The sequence below is a fragment of the Diabrotica virgifera genome, chromosome 8, assembly GCF_917563875.1.
Source record: "Diabrotica virgifera virgifera chromosome 8, PGI_DIABVI_V3a".
Taxonomy (NCBI): Eukaryota; Metazoa; Arthropoda; class Insecta; order Coleoptera; family Chrysomelidae; genus Diabrotica; species Diabrotica virgifera.
In genome coordinates, this window is record NC_065450.1 from 67,882,528 (window position 1) to 67,896,585 (window position 14,058).

General features: G+C 33.5%; 1 protein-coding gene across 1 annotated transcript; it reads left to right on the plus strand.

Annotated features, from left to right (window-relative positions):
• The first annotated feature begins 1,241 nt into the window (after nt 1-1,241).
• On the plus strand, nt 1,242-10,926 carry LOC126890175 (ski oncogene). Its single transcript, XM_050659028.1, has 2 exons — nt 1,242-2,416; nt 10,906-10,926. Exons 1-2 carry the CDS (start codon nt 1,556-1,558, stop codon nt 10,924-10,926), a joined length of 882 nt encoding a protein of 293 aa, XP_050514985.1. The 5' UTR covers nt 1,242-1,555.
• The last annotated feature ends 3,132 nt before the right edge of the window (nt 10,927-14,058 follow it).

Below are 14,058 nucleotides of genomic sequence, written 5' to 3' on the forward strand. Positions count from 1 at the left end.
GTAAATTATTTCTGTTTATTTACAACGAGTTTCCTAGTTTTGAGAACTGTCACATATAAGAAAATTAACCATAATAAACTATTAGTTCTGCGTATAATGTCAAATTATCACGAGGACAATAAAAACCGGCAATAGTTTCATCGATTGTCATTTGTTTCGATCTTCTGTCATAGGCGTATAATCTGTGTATAATATTAATATACACGGATTATACAACATATGACAGAAGCTCTAAACAAATGACTGTGAATGAAAAGCCCTATTTTAAGCGCTCGAGTGTGCGTCGGTAAGATTATTTCATGTCATGTCATCAATAAAAGTGTATTTATAAATAGTTTTAACTAATATTTTATTGAAAACTTCGTATTGATAATATGGGAGATGATCCGCTTGGAGAAGTCCCAGCTTGATCGCTATCTCTTGATGAAGGATTTTCCCACTGCGTCATGCCGTTCCTTGTATTCAGTTGCAGCAAATGCCTGGCAGCCCCCTGTAAGATGTTGCATGGTTTCTTGGACTTGACATCCATATCGGCATCTGTCGTTTTGAACCTGAGGGTCTTTGACGATATATTTCAGGTAATTTCTGGTTGGTATAACCTGGTCCTGAATGGCCAGTAATAAACCCTCCGTTTCAGGGAACATCTTTCCTGCTGTCAACCAATAGTTCGACGCTGCATTGTCGACATAGTCTTGGCTGACCTCATTGGGATGTCGCCCGTGCAGAGGTTTACCCATCCAGGTGCTCATTTTTTCGTCCTTAGTGAGGTGGTTTATGCGCATTTCTGGTTCCCTCAGTTTGATCGGTGTTGTGTCATCTACTGCGCAGATAGCGCGATGTAGAGTAGATGTTTCAGCTTGCATCTGAAAATAAACTCTTAAATTAGCAATTTGTTTATCTAACTGCTTACCTATATCCATAAGTCCTCTTCCTCCTAAATACCGCGGTAATGTCGTTCGTTATATAATTATAAAATAATTATTATTATTATGATTTATGCGTTTTATTCACTTTGTAAAGATTTTTTTATGGGTAATGTAATATAATACAGCTTGTACACCGCATCCCTCGGTAGACCGCAAGCTATAGTAGAAACGCGACGGCAAACTTTTTCCCTTTTTCCTTTTGTTAAAAATTCCCGCATAAAGCGAAATTTTCCTCCGGTTGGCAACGCTGTCTGCAAAACAGAGTGTCGGAGACGATTATTACCGGTCACTGGTCACAGTCAGACATGAGTCTTGGTCGGAGAGTGTTAGTCGGCGCTATGAAATTGAGTGAGAGAGAGAAAGAGAAGGAGAACGGTAAACAGTTTTGTGGACGGGCGACTTTGTGCTAAACTAAATCAGTGCTAAATTCACCTTGGTTACGTAATGCTACCTGCCGCCTTGAGTTTACTGCTCTTTCGTGAGTGACAGTGATATAAATCGAGAACGACTTTTTATAATTAATGAAAACAGTGCAGAAGCAGACGAATCGGGCCCCGTTGCTTGATATGATTAACCTACTAATTTATGACGATGTATGAGGTTGTAGTGCATTGAATCGTTGTTTAACAATGGAAGTGACCCCACATCTCAAAAGTGTCTTGAAGAACTACCAGCACAGCGCTACTAAAAGCCTTCAAGGTCCAGGACTCTCTTTAGTCACTGTTAAACATGAGATTCCTTCCCCGGAAATCAGTGAAGAAGAATTTGTGCCAGCTCCTTTTCCAGTTCAACAGGTCCCTATCCTCACCATCCCTGATACTTCTTGTAGTGAACGCACCGAAACGATCCTTGAAGGTGAATCTATCTCGTGTTTCGTAGTAGGAGGTGAAAAACGACTTTGTTTACCCCAAGTGTTAAATTCGGTTCTTCGCGATTTTAGCTTGCAACAGATCAATCAAGAGTGCGACCAGTTGCAGATTTACTGCTCCAGGTGCACTCCAGAGCAGCTCAACGTGCTCAAGAACCAAGGTATCCTTCCGAGTGGAGCCCCCAGTTGTGGGCTGATCACCAAAACGGACGCGGAACGACTGTGTAGTGCCTTGTTGTATGGACAAGTGACCACGGAACTTAGGCCTCGCAAAGGCTCGCTTTCCATCCCTATCTACCACGAGTGTTTTGGTCGTGCTAGTGGGTTGTGCTATCCTGAGTTATACACAAACAAAAATGCGAAGTGCATCGAATGCGGGGACTGCCAGGCGGGATTTTCTCCACAACAGTTCGTGTGTCACGTGCATAGAAACTTAGAGAATAGGACTGTGCATTGGGGGTTCGATTCGAGTAATTGGAGGAGTTATTTACATGTGCCCAAGGAACATATAGAAGAACATTATGAGCAGTTTGTGAAAATTCTGGACGAGATGTGGCAGAGATACGAGGGCAGTATCGGATTTCCTCCACCGGTTGTTGAACCCATCATCAAAAGAAAACAGGTTAGTTTACAGTGTATTTTTAACTATTTTTAAATCTTAATTATGTCTACAGTAGGAAAAATGAAAGAATACCCATGGACGAACATATAAAACACGCTGTATTTTCCTGTCACCGTGTCACACAAAAAATTGGCCAACGCAAGTACATGTAATAATTATTGTTACATGTACTTGCACTGGACAATTTTCTTTGTGACACGGTGACAGGAAAATACAGCGTGTTTTATATGTTCGTTCATGGGTATTCTTTCATTTTTCCGACTGTATATGTACTAGACCAGGGCGCATCTGTAAAAATATTACCTAGTACATTTGGACGTTGAGAGGTGACTCAAATTTTTTTGCAGAAATTGCTTGAAAATAACTCAAATAATAATATTTGAATTATCCTCCCTCTCAAAAAGGTCCGGAACATTGTTTAAATAATCAAAATATCAAAAAATGAAGGAAAAATTCGATTTTTTTCTTCGTTTTTTGATTATAATTTTAAAAGTATTCATTTCCGAGAAAAGTTGTACTGACATAAAAGTTGCGTAATTAAATTTTCTACAATATAGAATTAATTAAAAAATTATAAAATAGTCACCCTTGTTGCAAAATAGCAATAATTGCGAAAAAAAACATACAAAAACAAGTATTCGCATTTTACGTTTTTCAACCATTTATGCTACACTTAGGCCCTTCATATTTCACCCAGAAAAACTTTATGATATAGTAAAACAATACTGTAAATTTCATTAAGATCAGTTCTATAGATTTTGCAAAATAAATTTTGCAATCCAGCTTTTGCAACAAAAATTTATTTTTTCAAAATGTTACAGGAGTGAAAATAAAGCAGATAGCAAGTTGAAATTTTTTTACGTATAGAAGAATACTGTACCTTTCATTTCCAATTTGCAAAATTAAAATCGATTAACTACCACGGCGTCAGGAATTTTTTAAATAAACATTAATTATTGGTGCTACGCGCAGGACAGCGGATAGTTTGCTCTGATTGGGCATTAAAGTGACCTTTGATAATGATTGATACATTTTAATTTTTATTACATTTCGATATAAATAAATAAATTTGTTTATTGCAAAATAAAAACACATAATCTTTTGAAATAACACTTTTTTTTAGCAAAAACTTTCTTTGTGCATATATTTTAACTTAGAGAATATAAGTTTATTATTTTTAAACATATGCAATTGTTTAAACAATATTTCACAAACAATAATAAAATTAGTTTGATTTTTGTGGAATTAAAATATTAAAATACAACAAAATATAGAGTAAGAAAATAATATATTAGATAAAGATTGGAAGAAATTTTGGTGGAAATCAACCTGTGTGAATCGAACACCGCTGTCCTGCGCGTAGCACCAAAAATTAATGTTTATTTAAAAAATTTCCTGACGCTGTGGTATTTAATCGATTTTAATTTTGCAAATTGTAAATGAAAGGTACAGTACACTTCTATAAGCAAAAAAAAATTCAACTTGCTATCTGCTTTATTTTCAGTCCTGCAACATTAAAAAAAAATGAATTTTTTTTGTGAAAGCTGGATTGCAAAATCTATTTAACCGATCTTAATGAAATTTACAGTCTTGTTTCACTATATCATACAGTTTTTCGGGGTAAAATATGAAGGTCCTAAGTGTAGCGTAAATGATTCAAAAATGTAAAATGCAAATACTTGTTTTTATGTTTTTTTTTTCGCAATTATTACTATTTTGCAACAAGGGTGACTATTTTTTAAATTTTTAACCAATACTGTATTGTAGGAAATTTAATTAAGTAACTTTTATGTCAGTACAACTTTTCTCAAAAATTTCTCAGTTTTAAAGTTATAATCAAAAAACCAATAAGAAAATCGAATTGACATTTTGATTATTTAAACAATGTTCCGGACCATTTTGAGTGGGAGGCACAGGCGTAGCCAGGTTTTAGTTTCGGAGGGGGTTCAAAAAATAAAACGACTAAAACTACATAAAATAACCTTTATATTCATAACAAAAATTTGAAAGATGTTAATATTTTCAACTTTTCGGGGGGGGGGGGTTTGAACCCCCCTGGCTACGCCCGTGGTGGGAGGATAACTCAAATATTATTATTTGAGTTATTTTCAAGCAATATCTGTAAAAAAATTTGAGTCACCTCTCAACGTCCATCTCAAAACAGATGCGCCCTGGACTACACCTACTTTTGGCGATTTCAAATAACACCAAAACCAAAACGTATGTTTTAGTATAAAAAAATATAATTCATTATAAAATATAGTATATACTTAACTACATAATTATAGCTGAACAGGCCTTAAAGGCCTAGAGCTAAAATACAATCAATATAATAGGTACTTATATAGATAGGTATTACAAAACTTGTATCTAGTGGGGTGGCTACTTGTCCAATCATGCTCCTTGCGTACTTAATTGTCTTACTATTTTCTCCTCCATCCATCCCTGTTTGTTGCTCTTTCTTCAAACCGTCTTTGTCGTCCTGTCCTTCTTTTCGTGATTAGGCCCAGTTTTAGGATCATCTTTGGCATTCTCTTCCTCTCCATTTTCATCATGGACCCCATCCACTCTCTGTGCCTTTATGAAGCGACTGATGCTTGGTTCATTGTACAGTTCCTATAGCTCCCTCCATGTTTGATCGTCGCACCTAAAATTCCACATTTTTTTGCCTCCATATTTATATAGCTCTGAGCATTTTCCTTTTAGACAAGGCGAAAACGGCGGGTTCGTTGGAAAAAATATTCCCATGTGATTTTTTTGTATAATCACATTCGTGAGACACCCCAGAATAAGGTTCAAGAAGTCGCCCACGCGAAAAGTAGTTCAATTTTTTTAACAATTTTTTTTAATCAAATTGCAAAAATCAATATTTTCGGCCAGGAGAATTTTTTTTAGATTTTTCGTACCATTCCGGAGAGAAAAGGTCTCTTATAATTTTTCTCTAAAGTTGATCGTGTTCGAGTTATAAGCAATTTAAAATTTGAAAAACGCGAAAATGGCCATTTTTAAGACTTAATAATAACTTGGTTAAAAATGATTATTATGAAAGTCAGAAAGTGACTAAATCAAATTTAAAGCCCCCCTTCATGATCCTGAAGAAATTTGTTTCATTAATTTATTACTAAGCTGTTATTTTTAATTATTAATAATGAGTGGTAAGATCGTATTGACGCGGCTGTAAAAATGGGAGTGCTAGTGAGATTCGCCATTGGACTGCCTGAATGGCATCTCTTTCGCACTCATCATGGACGGTCGCCTAATACGTGAATTGCGCTCATTATTTTTACTTAAAAATAACAGCTTAGTAATCAAATAATGACAAAAATGTCTTCAGGATCTTGTAGGGGAGGCTTTAAACTTTGATTTAGTTACTTTCTGATTATTTTCATAGTAATAACTTTTAACCCAGTTATTAAGCCTTGAAAATCGCCATTTTTCGTTTTTTTCAATTTTAAAATGATTTTACCTCGAAAACGATTAACTTTAGAGAAAAATTATGAGATCTTTTTTATCCAGAATGGTCCAAAAAACCTAAAAAAAAAATTTTTTTTTAAATTTGGCCCACTTTTCGCGTGGGCAACTTCTTGAATCTTATTCTGGAATGTCTCACGAATGTGATTATGCAAAAAAATCTCATGGGAATATTTTCTCCAAAGAACCCGCCGTTTTCGTCTTGTCTATTTGCATCTTTCCAATTTCTCCGTATTTGCTTTTTTCATTGTTCAGACTTTGCTACCATACGTCACTGTGGGCCTTATTGCCGTTTTATAGGTATTAGTCCTGGATCCCGCGTACCAAAAAAAAGTTGATTATTAGCGAGCTGAAAATTTGTTAGTAGCTTAACAGTGTCTAGTCGGACAAACTTTGTTGTATGGGAACACTGGAACAGGGGAAGTTTTAATTGTGGAACAGGTTAAAAATTTGGAACCTCAGATTACGAAAACGTTCCATGTATTTTGTCGGATAGAACTTACAATTGATTTGTTACCATTTCATTAAACTCTCATGCAAAAATCAGACTGGTGTATACCAACTGGGCGTTTTAATGAGTGAAACACAAAGGACATGTCAAATGACAGGAATCATGTTGGTTAGTAATAGCCATGGACGTATAAATAAAGACGTATCTTTATTTATACGTCCATGGTAATAGCAGTCTGATTTTTGCATGAGAGTTTAATGAAAACACTTGGATGTTCTGTCCCACAAAATACATGTTACGTTTTCGTAATCTGACGTTCCAAATTTTTAAACTGTTCCACAATTAAAACTTCCCCTGTTCCAGTTTTACCATACATCACAGTTTGTCCGACTAGACACCGTTAAGCTATTAACAAATTTTCAGCTTGCTATTAATCAACTTTTATTTGGTACGCGGGATCCATGTCTATACATATATCCTTAACTTTGTTTTCCTCGATGTGTATATAGATTTCATTAGTGGTTTGAGGCTTGTACTTTGATTTTTCCTGGTTCATTTCAAGGTCAAAATATTTTACCTCCTTTTTATAACATTTCTTAATTCTTTTCTTGTTTTCGTTAGAACAGTAAGATCATCAGCAAAGACCAGACATTGATATTAGAATCATTTGTTGAAGATGGATCCGAGGATCCGTTCATTTTAACTCTGCTATTTCTGCATATTGTTTCAAAATTTTTTATTGCATCAAAATGATTTCACTATATAGGGTCAGGCAGATAACTGGCCTATTAGAAATATCTCGTGAACTAAAGGCAACAGAATTATGAAAATTGGAATAAAGGGGTTTTCAGGGATGCTCTATTAAATGAAAATATTTTCATCTCTTTTTTATAACTAGTTTTTTTAAATGGGACACCCTGTATATTTTTACATTTTTGGATTCTCCTCAATATCTTCTTTCTTAAAATATGAGATTTTGTAATATTATACAGGGTATTTTAAAAGATATTTACGTTTTTTTTATTAATTTCGTAGCAGCATTCACACCCTGTAGAATTGTAATAGTTTGACATTAAAAACTCTGCTTACGTTCAAGTGAATTTTAACATAGTCTATTATTGTTTAGAATCATTAGTATAGCTAATTTTGAAATTTTAGTATACAGGGTTGGTCGAAACTCAAAATGAATATTTTCTGAGTTTTCTTAAATAGAACACCCTGTATTATAGTATTGTAATGAAATGATATTTCATAGTACTTTCTTATTTTATAAATATTCCCTATACCTAACTGCTTTAATTTGTGAGTTATTGGTGATTCAAGCTAAACATTAATTGCAACAAAAATACGTAAAATTTTATTAGGTTGGCCGTGAAAATATTCAATCACAAATAATTTTTCTGAAATAAATACATATTAATCCAGACTGATCCTTCAAATTACCAAAAATGGTTTAGCTATCAAAATACCTATGTACCTAGTTAAGATTGTTGGTGCGACTAACAATTAAGCACAAATTAAAGCAGTTAGGTATAGGGAATGCTTAAGAAATAAAAAAGTACCATAAAATATCATTTCATTACAATACTAAAATACAGGGTGTTCCATTTAAGAAAACTTAGAAAATACTCATTCCGAGTTTCGACCAACCCTGTATACTAAAATTAAAAATTTAGCTATACTAATGATTCTTAACAATAGTTGACTATATTAAAAATCATTTGAACGTAAGTAGAGTTTTAGTTGTCAAACTACTACAATTCTACAGGGTGTGAATATTGCTACGAAATTAATAAAAAAACGTAATTATCTTTTAAAATACCCTGTATAACATTACAAATCCTCATATTTTAAGAACGAAGACATCGAAGAGAATCCAAAAATGTGAAAATATACAGGGTGTCCCATTTAAAAAACGAAGTTATAAGCATATTTTCCTTTAATAGATCATCCTTCAAAACCCCTGTATTCCAATTTTCATGATTCTGTTGCCATTAGTTCTCGAGATATTTCTAATAGGCCAGTTATCTGCCTCACCCTGTATACATTGGATAGTAATGGAGACATAGTACATGCCTAACTCCTCTCCTGATGTCAATACTTCTTTGATTCCAGTAAAGTAAGGGTATGTTATTATTCGCAAGTCCCCTTTTCTATGCTTTTGTCTTTATAATTTGGATTAATTTTTCATATCTTTCTTTGTCAAATGATTTTTCAAAATCAATATAACAAACACGCACATCCACATTCATATCCATCCATCTTTGAGCTATCATATTAAAACCAAATATAACACCTCTCTGGTTTCTAGTCCGTTTCTGAATCCAAACTGACTATCATCCATTCCTTCTTCCAGTTTTTTTTATTTATACGACCTGTAAGTATTACCTTCAAGAATAATTTGACATCGTGACTTATTAATGATATTGTTCTGCATTCACTGCAGTCTTTAGCGTTTGGATTTTTAGGGATAACATAAAAGGTGGAGCAACCATTGTTTCGGTATGTGTCCTGTTTTATACACTGTGTTAAACATTCTAACTATGATATCTAAGGTTTCATAATTTATGCATTTTAAGTTTTCTACTGGGATTTGGTCAGGACCTATTGTTTTACCATTTTTGCTGTTTTAATGCCATTTTAATTTCCTCTTTTAATACCTTTAAATCCATACCATATTCTATTTCTACTTCCATCTGCTCTGTTCCGTTTGAACAATTCATTGATGCATTCTGTCCATATCTTTAATTTAGTATCGATTTGTGCAATCTGATCCATCAGCACTTGGATAGGGTTTTGCAGACACTAATTTTGCTTATAATTGCGTTCCTGTATTTTTGTTTAATTAATAGATAGGTAGTCTATTTAGTTTCTTATAATTCTCTCTTCTTGATCTGCTGGTGACTTGTAGGTGTATAGTCTACTCTTTGGCATTTTAAACAATGTATTAGTTCTAACAACGAAATTTTATTGTTTTGGCAAAATTCGATAGCCTACCACCTCTTTAGTTTCTGTTGCTCAGGCTGTATCCTCTATACTCTATATGCTTTTGTTTAGTATTATTCCGACACCATATCTGTGTGAACCGTCTCTACTTGTTTTATTGTTAATTGTCATCTTTTCCTGGACCGGGCCATAAGACATCGCTGATTCCTACAATATCTAGGTAGGTATATTCAGTCTTTCCATTTCTTTAGCGACATTCTTTAGCGGCATATGTAGTATGTTTCTACATAATAAAGTAATATTATATCACCGCCGCCTACGAAAAGTATAAGTAATATTATATCACCGCCGCCTACGAAAAGTATAACTCCGAAAAATGCCGTTAAGAGTAGAACTTTCAATGAACTCCGCGAAAAATATTATTTTCGATTATATGATTGTGAACATTATAATCCCTAATAAAGTGTTAGCGAAAAAATTTATTTTTTGGGGAGAATCAGCAAAAAACATAATTTTTGTTTGTGGGTCCACGAAAATTATAATTACTAAAAAGTTCTCAGAAATAATTATTTTCGTCGGCAGAAACAGAAACAGAAAGGGAAATAATTGTTTTCGTCGGCATCTATTATGAACTAAATCTTTTCGTTATAAATATTTTGGGAGTTATAATCTTCGCGGGCACTCAAATAAAAAACAATTGTATCGCCAACACTTATCAAAGAGTTATTTTTTTCACTGGAAATGTATTAGGAATCACATTAATCATAGGTACCAGCGATATATACTATATTAACATATAAAATGCCCTTAATACTATAAGATATTTTGACATTATTCTTATATTCAGTGCGAACCATTATCATAAAAATGTTTGCTTTCTCAAATCTATCACTTTAGGCTTACCATTAATAAGTAGTCCGTTATCGGTAAGTTTGTTTGCCTATCACATATCCTTATCACTAAAAATAATGCTTTGTGTATTTTAAGAACAAATAATTACTAAATATCCATTTGGCACACTTTTCTTTATTTTTAATATATTTTTATCCATTCCATCTTGTACCCAGATAATTGTTAATGTTAGTTCCGATATATCTCTCTAATCAGCTAAGAAGATCCATGTTCCCTATTGAACATATATTAAGTTCTATGTGAATGGTATATATTTTTAACTTAAACCTTGAACAGAATATTAAAAAAGTTATTGGTTTCAAGGTGTCAAGATGTCATAAAAACGATTGTAAAAATATTAAAAAATTATTTAAAAAACCATCTGATAAAACATCTGATAAATTCTAACAACGTAAGTATGATCCTTATATTATACAGTATCTACAAGAATAAGAAGAGTACTTAATAATAAAATTAAGTAAGTAACTTTTAAATATTTATGTTTAAAAAGTTACTTGACATATCTAATTACTTTCCATCTAATACAGACTTGTATTGTTTAACCTACTTATAGAATTAGAGACGAAAATAGAAATGAACCTCCAAAAAATAATAATAGTACATCGAAAAGATGAGAGAGCAAACAGTTCAATTAAAAAAATAAAACAATAATTTCTTCAGGATATCTTCTATTAATACCCAGTATTTTATCTTATTTATGTATTTTTAGGATTCTTTATTGATGGTATAGTTGCAGCTCTTTACTCTTCCATTTAAGCATTTTCGTTTCTGATTTTGTGTTAACTGCTTAACATTCAATGCTTTACATTCAGCACTTCAGCAGTTCTCAACCTGTGGTACATGTACCACACTGGTGGTACATATCAATATTTGCCTTGGTACACAAAACGCAAAAACACAAAAAGACCGCCAAAATCAGCACCACAATAATAAATAACAGAGGAGGGAATTTTGATTTCCCTTCTCTTGCAAAACGCGCTTTAAAATAATTGATATTAGACCTGGATCCCGCGTACCAAAAAAATGTTGATTACTTAATAGCAGGCTGAAAATTTGTTAATAGCTTAATGGTGTGTAATCGGACAAACTTTGATATACGGGAATAGGGCCCCCGTAAAACCTACTGGCGCCTGTGTGCAAAAAAGGATTTTGGCGCCATTAAGGCATTTTGGTTCATGTTTATTTATTTCTTTTTTTGAAGGTAGGTAGGTATTTCAGGTAGGTTCATGAAATAAGGCAGAAAACTGAACTTTAGAACTCATAATAAGTTCATTTCATACCAAGCTTCATTTTTTGTTTATTTCACGTTGAAATATTAAATTTGGAATTTGACGAATAAGAATGTATTTTTCATGAGCTTCAATTTTGCTTTTACTAGGTCTATAGACTTCATGACATGATTATACAATTTTTTGTTTTTTTTATACGCTACATTTTTGATAACAATATTTTTTCGACAAAATAATTAGTTTTTGAGTAATTTTGGAAAATCCGTTTAAAGTCGAAAAACGTGTTTTTTTTGTAGAAAAATAAACATTTTCACTCGCGAATAACTCGAAAAGTATTGATTTAGTTGGAAAACTCTATAAAACAAAAGTTGCTTAGAATAAGTCAGTTTATCCATTTCCGGACTTATTTTAGACCTATGTTTTTTCACCCCCAAGAAGGGGTATCTTTCACTCCCCTTCACTTAAAGTGAAGGGAAGTAGAATCTAAATTAAAATTTTCTTGCAATTCTGTGGTGATCAGGAAAATTACACGGTATCGCCGTATTTCACGTTCATTTAATGGGGTATAGGTACAATAGAAAAATAAAAAATAGCTATTGTAATATATATTTTAAGAGACTTTGCTGTTGTTAATTACATCACTAAAATTTATATTATCACAAATTTCTTGTTCAATTGATAATTTTGCTAGCCCAGGCAATCTTTCTTGAAGCATTGCCCTTAAACGATTTTTAATGATTATTAACTTCCAGAAAAAGATCGCTCGCCGAAAGCTACAGATATAGGCAATGTCAAAAGAATTCTTAGTGAAATGCTTACGGCTTACGTTTGAAAGGGTGGAGATTAGATTGTTTTCAGAGTAATTAAAATAACTTTAACGCTTTAATTTCACTAAACAAATAATCATTTGACTCGATATTCTTATTATCCTGATCTGTCAGTCATTCTTCAAGAACAAAACAACGTTTTAAAATATCGCTGTCACCTAATTTTAATATGTTTCGTGTGCATTTATACCTGATCCTATTTAATGTCTCAACTTTTGTTTTAAAATAAATTTTTCTTGCAGTTTTTTTCAATTTTTGACCCTGGGTTTTGGCGCCTCTAAAGAATGGCGCCCGTGTGCATAGCACACTTTGCACATATGGTAGCGGGGGCCCTGTACGGGAACACTGGAACAGGGGAAGTTTTAAATGTGGAACAGTTTAAAAATTTGGAACGTCAGATTACGAAAACATCCCATGTATTTTGTCGGACAGAACGTCCAATTGTTTTGTTACCCTTTCATTAAACCCTCACTGCAAAAATCAGACTGCTATTATTAACCAACATTATTCCTGTCATTTGACATGTTCTTCGTGTTCCACTCATTAAAATTCCCAGTTGGTGATAAACACCAGTCTGATTTTTGCATGAGAGTTTAATGAAATGGTAACAAATCACTTGGAAGTTCTGTCCGACAAAGTACATGGAACGTATTCGTAATCTGACGTTCCAAATGTTTAAACTGTTCCACAATTAAAACTCCCCCTGTTCCAGTGTTCCCATACATCAAAGTTTGTCCGACGTAGACACCGTTAAGCTATTAACAAATTTTCAGCTTGCTATTAATCAACTTTTTTTTGGTACTAGGGACCCAGGTCTATATTCTTTTCGACAACACACCTGTGCGAGAATCGATTTTCCGCAATACTAAATATTAAGAACTTACAGAAATAAACTTAATGTAGAACCTGATCTTCGACTAGGTAATTGTAATATGTGATAGGAAAGAATGCAGCTATAATTTAAAATGATAGTCTTGCTCAGACGACTAGGTACTAGGTAGTTATTATTTTAAAAAAATGTCTGATACAGACTTGATTGGTACAACAGGATTAGAGCAACCTTCGTGTATGAGGTCCCCTACCGGTTAAACGAAGCGAATTCTGTAAATCATGTCCACATATTGAATTATGTTACAATGTAAATTGTGTGTGTGTAAATTCGAAAGGCGCCATGTTCGTTACTAAAGCAGTCCCGCATTAAACAGAAATCCGATGGAACGTCGACGCGGCAAGCCGAGTGAAATGTAACATAAAAAGATAAAAACTGAAGACGGGATTCAACGCAACGTGAAATAGCGAAATTTCTCTCAAAATTTGTTATTTATGATCCTTAAGCTAATACCAATCGTCGAATTTTTTACCGTTAACCCCTTCGTGCCGGATCGTCATTCGGCAAGTCGGCTCCCATATACGGATTCGACCGCTTACCGGGCGGCTTGGCGCGGTCGTTTAAAATACAGTATCACACTACAACTAATTAAAGTTAATGGAATAATAACACCAATTTTAGAAATAAAACTATTTTTATTAAATTTATTATTCTACGTAGTATGTGAGTTATATTAAATTTTATCCATAAAATGCCATTTTAAACAAAAATTATTAAAAAAGATAAATAAGATAATTCGGATGGAATTCACCAGATTATTTTGTGCTTGATATCGCCCCAGTCTCCTAATCTGGGAAATTCCATCCGAATTATCTTGCAAGGGATAGTAAGGTAAGTTGTAAACAGCAGCACAGTAACTTCACCTCCCACACAATCCCATCAGTCAAACATCCAAACAACCTTATCACTTTATCACC

Bases quoted from the DNA above. Each gene is read 5' to 3' on its own strand.
- LOC126890175 (XM_050659028.1), top strand. From the start codon at position 1,556: ATGGAAGTGACCCCACATCTCAAAAGTGTCTTGAAGAACTACCAGCAC. The intron at 2,417-10,905 runs GTTAGTTTACAG...ATGTATTTTTAG, and splicing joins CCATCATCAAAAGAAAACAG to GATTCTTTATTGATGGTATA.